The sequence below is a fragment of the Physella acuta genome, unplaced genomic scaffold (assembly GCF_028476545.2).
Source record: "Physella acuta isolate Inbredline_101_S28 unplaced genomic scaffold, ASM2847654v3 ptg000938l, whole genome shotgun sequence".
Lineage (NCBI taxonomy): Eukaryota > Metazoa > Mollusca > Gastropoda > Physidae > Physella > Physella acuta.
The window spans coordinates 224,580-237,858 of record NW_026732455.1 but is presented as its reverse complement, the minus strand read 5'-3'; the positions used below and the strand labels follow the sequence as shown (position 1 = coordinate 237,858).

Here is a 13,279-nt window from a genome sequence, read left to right as displayed (position 1 = left end):
TGATGACAAAATTATAATTTACCAAATAGATTTTTGGGCAACATAATTTAAATTAATCTGCTTAAAACAAGACAAAAATGTATTTATTTAAACCATGCCTAGCAAATGTCCATAGTTAAAAAGATAGTATTTTTGTGTTTAAAAATTGCAGTAGGATGGCCAGGTGTTTTTGAGTTAAAAGTATAGGTGAAAATGTTACTAAAATTAACCCTACATAACCTAGTTTATATGCACTCAAATCTTGAATAAAAATGTTAAAATTGTCTTACAGGCGCAAAATAAGTTCTAGTGATAGATTTAATGCTTCAACATCAGCTAAATTATGAAATAATCAAAATCTGTCCACCAGTTACAATCATGAGATTTTAAAAATTGAAAAGCCAATAGTAAGGTTTTATATTATGAGTCAGTTCTAATTGATAAAAAACTTAAAAAAGTGGAAGCTACTCAAGTAATTGGTTCCACATCAGTTATGTCAGCAGTTATCAAACTTTGTCACTGTGCTCATTTAAAAAAACAAAAATCCATTGAATCCTTGACCTAGTATTTACACTGTATTGTTAATTTAGATTAAATGGCACAGAGATTAGTTAAAAATACATTGGTAAAATGAAAACAAAAACTGCTAATTAAAGTATATATGCAAATACCATTGAACATTTTTAGTCTACTAAGTATGTATTTAATAAAGCAAAGAGTTTTATGATTAAAACTGGAGTCAAATGATAATTTGCAATTTACAAACTCTTATATATAGTTTCTGAGATTTTTTGTCTTACACATTTTTTTACTATTAATAATTAATATATTTTTTACTTTAAATCAATGCATTTTCACATTCTACATTTCTGTTGACTTTTTCTAGTCACCTTTTTGACTAGTCTGCACCTACTCAACCACAGTTTGGAAATTGATGAATAAAGTAAATGAAAATAGCAGATAGTAATAGTTTAAAAAAAATTGTTGCAAATAAACATAAAAACCTTAAAGAATGGTTTCCAGTTGCTGTGTTACAGAAACTTCTCATTTATGGATTTTAACTACATTTTACTTTTGTTTAAAAACAAAATAACTGAATAATATTTCAAAGATTTATAGCAGTCACAAATTAGTTTAACAATATTATCAGAAACAATATATTTAAACATTTTTAACTATAAAACTTTCATTATTTTTTTTTAATAGAAAAAACAGTTATGAAAAAAATAAGTTGTCAAATGAGTTGCAGTTACCTAAATTATCAGAATGATAATCCTCTTAAAATGTATTAAATGTGGATGGTTGAAAACGGGAACAGAGTGGAATTATATCATCGCACTGGTTGAACATTAACTAGTCATTAGTTATTTGCTTAGTGGCCAGTGGACGAGCAAGGAAGAAAGAACTAGTTCAGCCTGGTCTTGTACCATCCCAGCAAGGTAATCCAGAATAAATAGTCTACACTCTGAACAAGTCATCACAACCCCAGAGATTTCCTCACTGTCACTTTGGCGATTTCTTCAAAACCTTTCCTGTCGTCTCGCCACGTTTTGGCAGCGTCAACATTGGCAGCACTTTCATCATTCGGCTCTAAATGTAGGAACAATTTTTAAATTGAAAATTGATGAATGGGTAATTAAAATCAAAAGGACATAACCTAAATCAAAATGTGTTTTGGCAGCACTTTCATATATGGCCCTAAATGTAGGAAAAAATTTAAAATTGAAACCTGATGTATGGGTAATTACAATCAAAAGGACATGACCTAAATCCAAACGTGCAACAATTATATAAAACATATTTTGGGCAAGAATGGGAGAAGATGATGAATTATTCTAGAAATTATTAAAATAAATCATTTTAGAGGATCAAATTATAATATTCAAATAACATTCAAACTAGACAAAACTTTGAGTGAAGATCTATGGACTTTACAATGAAGTAACTAGCAAGTTTAAAGTCATAAAAGACATTGTAAATTGAGAAGCAGTTAAAATTAATAATTTTATTCTGAATAGGATTTAAGCAGATATCAAAATGATATCAACATTGGTAGCACTTTATCATATGGCTGTTCATGTAGAAAAATGTAAATATTGAAAACTGAAGTATGGGTAATTACAATCAAATGGACATGGCTTATATCCAGATGTGCAACAACATATAAAACAAATATATCTTCACATGGCTTTAATTAATATAGGGACGAAATGGTCATTTGGTGCAGCTCACAACTGCTAGCCCAAAAGTCTTGAGTTCGGACCTGGATGTGTATCTGTAGGATATTTCTGAATACACCCAGCTCAGATAGGTAACTGACTCATGTTAGGGAAACTGAGATGGCTGGAAGTAGTGCTGACCACACCATCCCCAAAATTCTGTGGTTGTTCAAACAGATGAAATCTATTTTATTAGCCCCATGTGTCCTGGGCATGAATGGGAAAAGATGATGCTGATGATACAGCACTTATCGAAATAAACACATTTTAGAGGATCAAATGATAATATTCAAGTAAAATTTTAACTAGCTAAAACTTTGAGTAAAGGAATATAGTAAATGAGCTGACCTGCGACGTAGCATACACTGCTATTTAGTTTGATTACTATTTTTCAGTAATTCATAATTTGTGAATTTGACACTAACAATGCTATGACTGAAAATATTTTGCTTTAAAACACTATCAGTAGCTAGTGAAGGACGATTATCCTCACCCTCACTTACCACTCCTCTCTTCTACCCCCCCCCCCCCCCACTCCGCTCCATGAAAGCAGCCGTCTGTGACGACAGTTTACAGACGACAATGAAAAGAGCAAGCAGAAAATGTTATTACCTCCCCTTAGTTTCAAATAGTTTAAAAACTAAATTATCTGCCCCTAATAACCGTCACTACGATTGTAAACAGCTCACCAGACTGGTGGGGGTGGTAGCGCTATAGTCTTGGTGGTGTCTCGCATGGTCCCCATGTAGAGAATTATATATATATATAGATAGACTTTACAGAAAGTAACTAATCAGTTCAAAAAGATAAAAAGACATTGTATGTTGGGAAGTAGTTAAAATTAATCATATTATTCTGAATACGCCTTAAGCTTACATCAAATTGGTATCACAAACAAAACATCTCATAACAAAATCAAACGAGCAATACATACCTGCTAGCATGCTGACAACTGACAGTAAAATTTTCTCCACACTCTGAACTGGACTCCACCTCTCAGCACTGGTTTCATAGCCCATGGGATCATCACCAGGTGCATGCAGAATAGAAATACACACCCGCCCATCTGGGTAGACTAAAACAGAGAGAGACTTATGAACATGAACTATCTTTTACAAGGGACAAACTTTTAACGTGTACAAAAATGTATATATTTAAACCGTAGTCCCTCTGTTTAAAATAAAATTACATTTAGTAGGTAAATTGTAATATTTAAATAAAATTCACACTAGAGACTAAGGAACATGGACTTTCTTTAACAAGGGACAAATTTTTAACGTGTGTACAAAATGTATGTATTTAAGCAGTAGTCCCCCTGTTTTAAATTAAATTACATTTAGTAGGTAATTGAATTGGGATATTTAAATAAAATTCACACCAGAGACTTATAAACATGGACTATCTTTAACAAGGGACAAACTCTTTACGTGTATAAAAAATGTATATATTTAAACAGAAGTCCCTCTGTTTCAAGTTTAATTACATTAAAATCTAGTAGGTAATTAAATTGTGATATTTAAATAAAATTCACACCTCTAGGAAGGGTTAGTGATGAATAAAAATAGAAACAGAGGCCAGTAGCTTAAGGTGACCTTATGACTTATTATAACGCTGCATATGACGACAGAGAATAATACTTTACAAGAAACTTTCTATGATAAAATAAACTAGAATACCCAGCACCATTTTTTTTTTAACATTGGGAACAAGTAATCAAGTGAATTTAATTTTATAAACACTGTCATAAAACATACTATTTGGATGAAATATTTCACAGTTGAACTTCATTTTTGGAGGACTCAGAGGGTAGTCTGGGGGGAAAGTAAGACGAGCAGGAAAAACTCCCCCTTCAAAGCAGGTGTCTTGTGGTCCCCTGCACGATTTAAATACAAAAATACATTAAACATTTTTAAGACAATTACTAGAAATGCTTTGTAAAAGGGAAGTATAGGCCATAATGCAGATAAAGTAAAGTATCTGTTTCTCTAACTTAGTTTTTAAGGGATGGTGTGGTCAGCACTATGCACAGTAGCATTTACTTTCCCTAACAGGAAAAAAACATGATATTACTAAAATTTACTATTCTCATAGATTTTTATCATGTAAGCATGGTAACAGCCTACATCTTTTAAATATGCACAAAGAGTGAATAAATGTATAGATCAGGCCTAAATGTTTCTGAAATAATAAAAAACAAAGAAAACAATAAACTTGCTCAACCAAGAAAAAAACAACAATAGGGCCTCTTGAAAAAAGCTAAATGTAAGATAACAATGTGGTGAGCTATTCTGCGACTAGCTTGATAAAGAGAACATAAAACATTAAATAACAATATATTGGTTTTATTCTCCTCATTTAACCTTTCCATAGCACAGGAGAAGTAGAGTTCACCTGTTTCTGTTACCTCAGCAGTGCAGCCAGCACTATGCCCAGCAGTCTTACTTTCCTTAAAGATAGCCAGGTACCCATTATAGCTGGGTGGACTCAATGACATTCTACAGACTTGGCCCTTTGAGACTTCTGGGTTAGCAGTTGCATACTCTAACTTATGACCACGCCATCCCACATCTTGATTTTATAGTTAACTCTAACAGGAAGCAGAGAAACAAAAAAAATGTTAGTAATACCATACATTATAAGGGCCTCCCATTCAAAAAAGTTCTCTTCGTCCACTGGGCCTGCTATGATACCTTCAGGGGGATTCAGTGTTAGTTCTGAAAAACATAAATGTGGCGAAAAATGTTATTTTTATGACAACCTAAATGAACACATTTAGATCTATATACAAAATATGGAAGGCCCTAGTTTGGGCTGCTTTGACACAATAGAAAAAAGTTAAATCATCGTGGAATTTCAGCTGCAATTGGAATATCAGATTCTGTGAACTTCAAATGGGTATGAGCGAGCAGCCACATTATATTAATTATAACAATAACAACTCGAAGCGTTTAAAATTTAGATCTAGATTTAAAAGTAAAGTTCCCTTTTCAAACCTGACGGTCTATAGGGCAAGTGAAGTAGAGTTCACCTGTTTCTGTGACCTCGGCATATGAAGAGAAAGTGTGGTCAGCACTATGCCCAGCCGCCTTTACTTTCCCTATGTGAGTTAGGTACTCATCAGAGTTGGGTGGACTCAGGGACGGTCCACTGGCTTCAACCCGGATTTGAACTCAAGACTTACGGGTTAGCAGTCCAGCTCTCTACCGTAGACCACTTCGTCCCCAGATCTAGATCTATAGTAAGTCTGCATCTAGAAATCTAGATAGATTCTAGATAGATCTAGTGACTAGTGTGTGTAAATCATCAGCATGTTGGAATTCGCGTGGGGTAAAAAAAATTGCAGATTTAAGTGCAATATTTACCAACATAGGATCTTCCTTAGTCATTATTGTCATTAGTGGCTTATATTTCTTAGTAAGACTTTAGTTAGACAAGCTTCTAGATTCTAGATCTAGATCTAGTTCACTGACAGAGTTTCTTCCATGCATCTCTTCGGCCCCCCCCTCCCCCGAAAAAAGTTTACCGCCCCCCCCCCCCCCCCCCCCCGGAAATGTAGACCTCCCACACAATCCCCTCCCCGAGAAAAAAGTCTGTAAGAGTACTGTAAGAAACACACTGCTCACTGACTTCACATTTCTCTCTTAGATCTAGATTTTAGATCTAGCTCTACTATCTAGATTCTAGATCTAGATCTAGTAGTAGTTAGATTCTAGAACTAGATTTCTAGATCTAGGCCTACACTCTAGTCTAGTCCTAGATTCTAGATCTAGATAGTAGAGAGGTCTAGATCTAGAATCTAGATTCTAGACTAGATTTAGACTTGAGTCTAGAATAAGAATAGTCTAGATCTCTAGTTTTACTTACGTTTGTATTCTGCCATCAATCTTTTTAAAGCCGAGCCAGCCATTACTACACGAGAAATTTAATATCTAAAAAAGCTGATTGTTTACAACATGACACGTAATGAAGATGCAAGGACAAGTGTACACACCAGTAGACCCGGTAGAGTACATTCATCTGTTCCTACACACTAGACTAGACCTAAATTCTAGGTTACACAGTCGGCACGCAGTGACACAAGAACGACTAATCTTGGTCTCCTGTGAGTGAGACTGCTTCTGCTAGTATGCGTAGGCTAGGCTCTAGTTGATAAAAAATTAGCAGCGACTAAATGTCAAAAACATCTAGATTCTAGCTATAGATATAGATATCAGGATTTTAGATCTAGATTCTAGAAAAATTAGGACTAGATCTCGATTATAATGATTACATATTTGTTATTAGGCTAGGCCTAACTCCGGTAAAACAGTATTCTCCAGTTACTGAGACATATCTAGATCTGATTCTATTGTCTATTCATTATCATGTTTTACATATAGATCATTCGAGAGCTCGTTTTCGTCGTCAGCAGAGTGGCGCAGTGGAAGCGTGCTGGGCCCATAACCCAGAGGTCCGTGGATCGAAACCACGCTCTGCTAACATTTTTTTTTTAAATCGTGTTTGCATTTAAAGGAGATTTTAAGATATAGAAATTTTCGTTTTCAAAACTAAAGCAAACAATTTACAAACATCTAGATATAAACATCTTTCGAGGTAATGCAACATTTTTGCTATTACGATCTTCATTTAGTTGAAAATAGCAACAGAGGTAGTTTGTAAGCTCAAGTAAACAGTTCTATATCTGGTTTCAGTTTTCAAAGTTTCGACTAAAACTATGCTGAGTTTTTTTTTTTTTTTATATTTTCACCTTTATTTGCTGCTTGATATTTGACAGTAATGACCAGAGTTTCTTCCGCCCCCTCGAACAAAATGGAATTTATATAGAAAACATATACATTGACTAGTGTCCGCCCCCCCCCCCAGAAGAAACGCTGCAAATGACATCTTTTGTAAATAAACTTCTATTGTTATGGCATGTTTGCGTTGGTGTGGATATTCGCGTATGTTCTGTTTGAAATTTGATCAACTTAGGCAGACGGTGCTCATCACTGGAAATTTGGCGCATAATAGTATTGTGCCAAGCTACTCATTTAATTCACCGTGCCATTAAAGCTAAATGCTAAATATTATTTTAAATTTCTTGGCCTAATCAGACCTCTGACAGTGTTTCTGTCAGACTTCTTTTATCCAGGGGAGGGGGGGGGGGTGTATGGAGAGGGGAGGGCGGAGTCAATTTTCCGGGGGTGGACACTGGCAAAAGTAGGCCATATCATCTTTTCCCATTCGTGCCCAAGACACATGGGGCAGATGAAGTAGAGTTCATCCGGTTAAAGTATATATTTTCTGTATAAATTATATTTTAATCGGGGGTGGGGGGAGGAGGGGGGGGGGCTAGACATGTTTGTAGCGTCCCCCCACCCGAAGAGATACCTGAAAGTAGCTCTGATTAGGTCTAGGCAATGGTGTGTCCTAGGCAAAACTTATTAAAACGCCCCCTTTCAGTGACTTTCACTAAAATTAATTAATAAAACATATGGATAATTATAAAACAATTAAAAGGGACATTTTAATTTATTACCAATTGTATAAACGTTATAGGTAGACATCAATATCAATTTTCACTTGCCTCCTTCGTCGCAAAAGTTTTTGCATTCCTTTTTTTTCCAGGGATCTCTTTGGGGGAGGGGGGGGGGGGGGGAAAGGTGCCCCCTCCCCGGGAATTTTAGTCCGCCTCCCCCCCACATTCATTTCAAGTGACCCCCCCCCCCCCGGAGAAAAAAAGTCTGGAAGAAATACTAGTTTGTACTAATTCCTTCAATTCAATTCCAGTGTGGAAGCAAAATCACATTCTATTAAATTGTTGCTAGGTCCAAGAGTCTACTGAAGGACATAAAGTTTACAAATGTTAGTGTTTCCAGCCTACAATTGTTATAAATGAATCCTGTAGCAAAGGGTGAAAAATTTGAAAAAGACAATTAATTAGATGATTAATTTACGACTAAGACGATTTTAATCGCATTAGTTGCACTCATATTAAGTATTGCAAGCTACAGTGGCTGATGTATTTGATTTCAACTTGATAATGCTAAAAAAAAACCCTACCAAACTATTTTGTTTCGAACTTCTGCTCTATATAATTTTTACAATAGCTAATAATAACTTAAAGTTGTATTTATAAGTAAGCGGTCAAACTAATGTGCATGAATTTGAAATGAATGTAGAGTTTAGCAACGAATTATCTCCCATTTGCAAATCAGAAATACCAAAATTTACTTCAAGGGAAATCACTTTCACAAGTGTAGCTAAATTGACCAAGTATACTTTAAGACATGCTTGAAAAACACAATAAAACAATTTCATTACATTATCAATATAATTAATTGTTATATTATGTAACCTGTGAAAACAATATATTTTTCCAATTGACTACTTAACTGTAGGTTGCTTGAAAGTACAAACACAATAGCTTTATTGTAACATACTTCGAGTCAAATACGATGACATCAATTTGACTGTATCTGTGGACAACAATTTAATCATTAATTTTGGCTCCCCAAAATAAAGGGACGACTTTCCATATGGTAAATAAAAGTATTAGAAAATAAACCAGGAGTTATCTTCCCTTAACTTTCTCGAATATTCTTATATAAAACAACAGGGGATGGGAACTCGGGACATAGTTATGATTTTAAATTAATTTTAAATACTTAAACTTTTTAAAATAGAATAGAATCTCATAGAAAAAAGAATTGCACACCAAGCGAACGCCGAATAAAGATGTGTATAAAAGTGCGGAATATTATTAGTACTTTATAAATTCACATGCGTTTTTTTTTTTTTGAGAAATTGGAAAGAGTGAAAATTACTACTTCCAATCAACGGAAATTACTCAAAATTTGACAGAAGGTAGAGAATTAGATATTTTACTTACATGTGAAATTTCATTTATCTATCTGAAATAGTACTCAAGTTATAGGCTTTTGAAAAATTCAAAGTAGAAAAAGTACCACTTCCGGTTATCGGAAATCGCTCAAAAGTTGATACGCATCTACAATTTTGATAAAGTACTTATATATGAAATTTCATCAACCTAGCTGTAACGGTACTCAAGTTATCGTGTTTACACACACACACACACACATACACACACAGACATATGGACAAGATTGCAAAATTATGTTTTTCCGTATCAGTGACGTGTAAAACGTCGAGATTTGTAAAAATCTCGATTTTTTTAAAATTTTTGCTCGATTACAAGACTTTCTCTATACTTCGTATATATACGAGAAAGTAAAAAAGTCAAACACGGGCAAATGTATATGATATGGCTTTAAATCTTGTTTAAATATAAATTTTATTTTGAAAAAAAAAAGTTTATGGTTAGTTATAATTTCTAGCCTATTAAATATCATATATTAATATTTTTAAGAGTGGTAATATAAACTCCTAAAAAACTCAAGATTTTTCAGCTAGAGGACGCCTACCTTTCTTTGTAGTGTTCCGTCCTGAATTGAAATAATCTAACTTACGATAAACTCGACTACTCGATACACTCAAACTCTACTACATTCACAACAGATGTCAAGCTTCGATACCTAAACATAACTAGACTCGATGCTCCAGAACTACGACACCACCTCGCTTAACTTAACTAAACTCTACAAGCGATACTCCCAATCAACAACGATTTAACTGGGCTTCGAATACACGATAACAGTTAACACACTTCGATACTTTAATACCGCAAGGCTCGATACTCCCAGACTCCAGAACTACGATACTTCATCACCTACATTCCCATTTCTCTGGTACCAATCAGATTCAACTAGTACTACACGACAAAAGCCAAATAAAAAATACGACACTTAAACACTACGATACTTTATACCTACGAAACCATATCAGCAACAGCCTTCCACCATTACTCCCGAATCTAAACGGTTCATCAAAACTTGCCAAACAAGTGACAATACTTTGAAAACCCCGTCATTACAAAACTCTACACACCAAAACATATTTCTAATTCAAAGTCGGAGAAAACGAGACTTACAACTTACAAGCCCTATTAAAAACCAAAATTTCACGTGTTTTGGAACACCTTGTCATAGGCTTGATTGATCACTAAATCAACATTAAAATTAGATATCCGTTAACATGTTCGAAATTTAAATTACGGACTTATTTAATTGTTTTATACATCAATTGCGTGACACCAAAATAAAAAGGCAAAGTGACTGGTAAAAAGCGCCCTGACCTTTCCATTTTCATCAACGCGATTGACTATAGGCCAATATAGGCCTAATTTGGGGTAGGGGGTGCAAAATTGATTGTTCGCCCTGGGCGCTGAAACAGATCGCTACGCCTTTGTATATACCATCTATAGTTTATAAAAGATAATCAAAGTTAGTAATTATTAGGTGCTTTTTGATATTACATATTTTTAGCCCCCCTCCCCCCCCCCCCCACCCCAACGATCCGGTCCTGGGTGTGTCACTCTTAGCTAAATCTGCACGTCGATGGCGCTGTCTAAGCTTCCCACTCTTTAACAGCAACGATAAATCTTTTCTGGTAAGGTTTTGAGTCGTGGAAAATATCCCAAACTAAGAACAACAAACTTCCGTTTTTCGTTAACGGATGCCTGTGTTGTATATTGAGCATCAGGTGACTTGAGAAAATTACCAACGCCTAACTAGCAGGAAAACACGGGCAGATCCTTATCTTCTATATATAATTCTCTTCGTGGGGACCATGCAAGACACCACGTAAACGCACTCCGTTACTCCCCCGCTATCTAAGCATATATCTACCACCCCCACCCCCACCAGTCCGGTGAGCTGTGGTTCACGTCAAATGTTTAAAACGTAGAGCCGGGTCGTATTAGTGACGGCTATTATGGGCAGATAATTTAGTTTTTAAACGATTTGAAACTTAGGGGAGGTAACCAAGAGGAGGCTGCTTTCACGGTGGGGGCGGGGGGGGGGGGGGGGGGGGAGAGGAAGGGGGGATGTTATAGTCCTTCACGAGTTACCGATAATATTTTAAAGCAAAATATTTTCAGTAGCAGCATTGGTAGTGTCGAATTCACAAATTCCGAATTAATGAAAAGTTGAAAATAAAACAACGAAATAGCGGCGTATGGTACGCCGCGGGTCGGCTGGTTTGTCAAGAAATGCCAAGGCGAAACGGACCGATTACACATTGCGTAGACCAAGAAACAACATCTCCGGGCAGTTATTAGTGTGATTCTATAAACTGGCAAAAGTAGGCTATTTAATTTTTTCCCGTTCGTGCCCAAGACAAATGAAGATGAAGTAGAGTTTATCTGGTAAAAGTATATAGTTTCTGTATAAATTATATTTCGATCGTATACATATATATATATAACCAAACAATTAATTAAAAGAGACATATTAATTTATTATCAATTGCATGAACGTTATAAGTAGACATCAAAATCAAATTTCACTTGCCTCCTTCGTAGCAAAAGTTTGTACTAATTCCTTCAATTAGATAAAAGATCAGTTGTTAGGGAAACAAAACCCGCCGCAATGTCATGGACCCAAACTTGAAGGAATCGTTTAAAACCCGCGTACCGCCGCCATGCTCTGTAAGGTGTCCACTGGAATGATGATGCTGATGCACGAATTCTTCTTCTTCTTCGATCTTAATTTTTATTGTTGGAAGGGATCGAGCCTTATCTGCCAGAGGGTTTGAACTTGAGATTTTCTTTCGAATTTATCAACCATGAGCTTTTGCCGACTCGACCACGCCTCCATCACAATTAAGGATACGTGTCAACTGGTTAAGCGCCATTGACTCCGATTTGCTTCCAACCAAGAACAAAGAACAAACTACAAGGCAGCAGTTGTTTGATTTTGGAGTTGTCTCATCTGCCCGAGGGTTCGAACTTTTCGGTTTAGCATCCATGTCTTTACTGACTCGACCACGACGACCCTTGTTTAAATCAACTTTTTCTACCACAACTTAGGTTTTTTTGTGTTGTTTTTTTTGTGTTTTTTTTTGGTGTTTTTTTTTAATGAAGCGCGGGTATATAGAGCAGAACCTTTTGAGGTGGTCCCACTAACTGCTACCGCCCCCACACCCACCCACGATTTGGCCTATGTATTGTAATTAGGGGGCGGCGAAATGTAATGTTGCGCCTACGTATCAATTCATCCTACATGCTATCAGACCACGTTTAAAATTTGAGTCTGTATACGAAAACTTGTGATCGATTATTATAGCAGATAGGCTACACGTTTACTAAGCACACACACACACACACACACAAACAACACTAACACATCTGTTGTAGACAACACACGTCGTAGTCTACAGCCAAAAGAACAAAGGATTCAGTTGTGAATTACCGCTGTCTTGCTTGTAAACAAATGTAAAGTATAAAAGCTATAGTAAATATATATATAGTTTAAATTAGATTAGTAAATTATCTATTTGTTAATTAAAAGAAATTAATTTATTATTAAAATCTCCGCATGTAATGAGAGTTGAAATAGTGTGTAGGTTCGGGGCTTATATACTCTCAGTATAATAAGGGTTTCTTTTAGGCATCTATTCAGGAGGGCGGTAATGCCCCTCCCCTAGCCCTCTGAAGCACTTTTAACTCCACCCCCGAACGAAACAGAAGTTCTATAGAAAATATATACTTTTACCAGTATCCCCGCCCCCTCCCCATAGGAAAAATTGGTCTGCCTCCAAATATTTTCAAGTGCCCCTCAGAGAAAAGTCTGAAAACAAACGAGCAAATAACTGAGTAGCCTTTAGTACTAAGAACCTTTATGACAAGTCTGAGTTTTATGTATTTGAATTATCAGTCTTGATATTGTGTAAATATGTTGCGACCAGTGCTTCTTTCAGAGATTTTTTCTCCGTGGAGGGGGGGGGGGGGATATGTCACATGAAACTTTCGGGGAATGGGCGAAATTAAATTTACGAGGGGGAAGAGGTCGAACACTGTTCGAAGTAGGCCCCTATATATTTGTTAAATAAATTATATTTCATTCGGGGAAGGGAAGAGGTCTCAGGTCGGTACTCGTGCTTCGGGGGGTGGGGGGGGGGGGCGGGTGGCAGCCTCTCCGACCCCCCCCCCCCCCCACCACAGAGGAGATAACAGGAAAAAA

The 13,279-nt window shown here is 36.0% G+C and overlaps 1 protein-coding gene and 1 non-coding gene across 2 annotated transcripts; one reads left to right on the top strand and one right to left on the bottom strand.

Annotated features, from left to right (window-relative positions):
- Positions 1-1,219: 1,219 nt before the first annotated feature.
- Positions 1,220-6,317, bottom strand: LOC131953690 (ubiquitin-conjugating enzyme E2 G2). Its single transcript, XM_059317000.1, has 5 exons — positions 6,063-6,317; positions 4,831-4,912; positions 3,953-4,071; positions 3,133-3,273; positions 1,220-1,569 (listed from the first exon to the last, which is right to left on the bottom strand). The coding sequence occupies exons 1-5, from the start codon at positions 6,103-6,105 to the stop codon at positions 1,457-1,459; spliced, it is 498 nt and encodes a 165-aa protein (XP_059172983.1). The 5' UTR covers positions 6,106-6,317; the 3' UTR covers positions 1,220-1,456.
- Positions 6,318-6,604: 287 nt separating this feature from the next.
- Trnam-cau (transfer RNA methionine (anticodon CAU)) lies at positions 6,605-6,676 on the top strand. The gene has a single exon. It is a non-coding gene; the product is annotated as a tRNA-Met (tRNA).
- Positions 6,677-13,279: the final 6,603 nt, after the last annotated feature.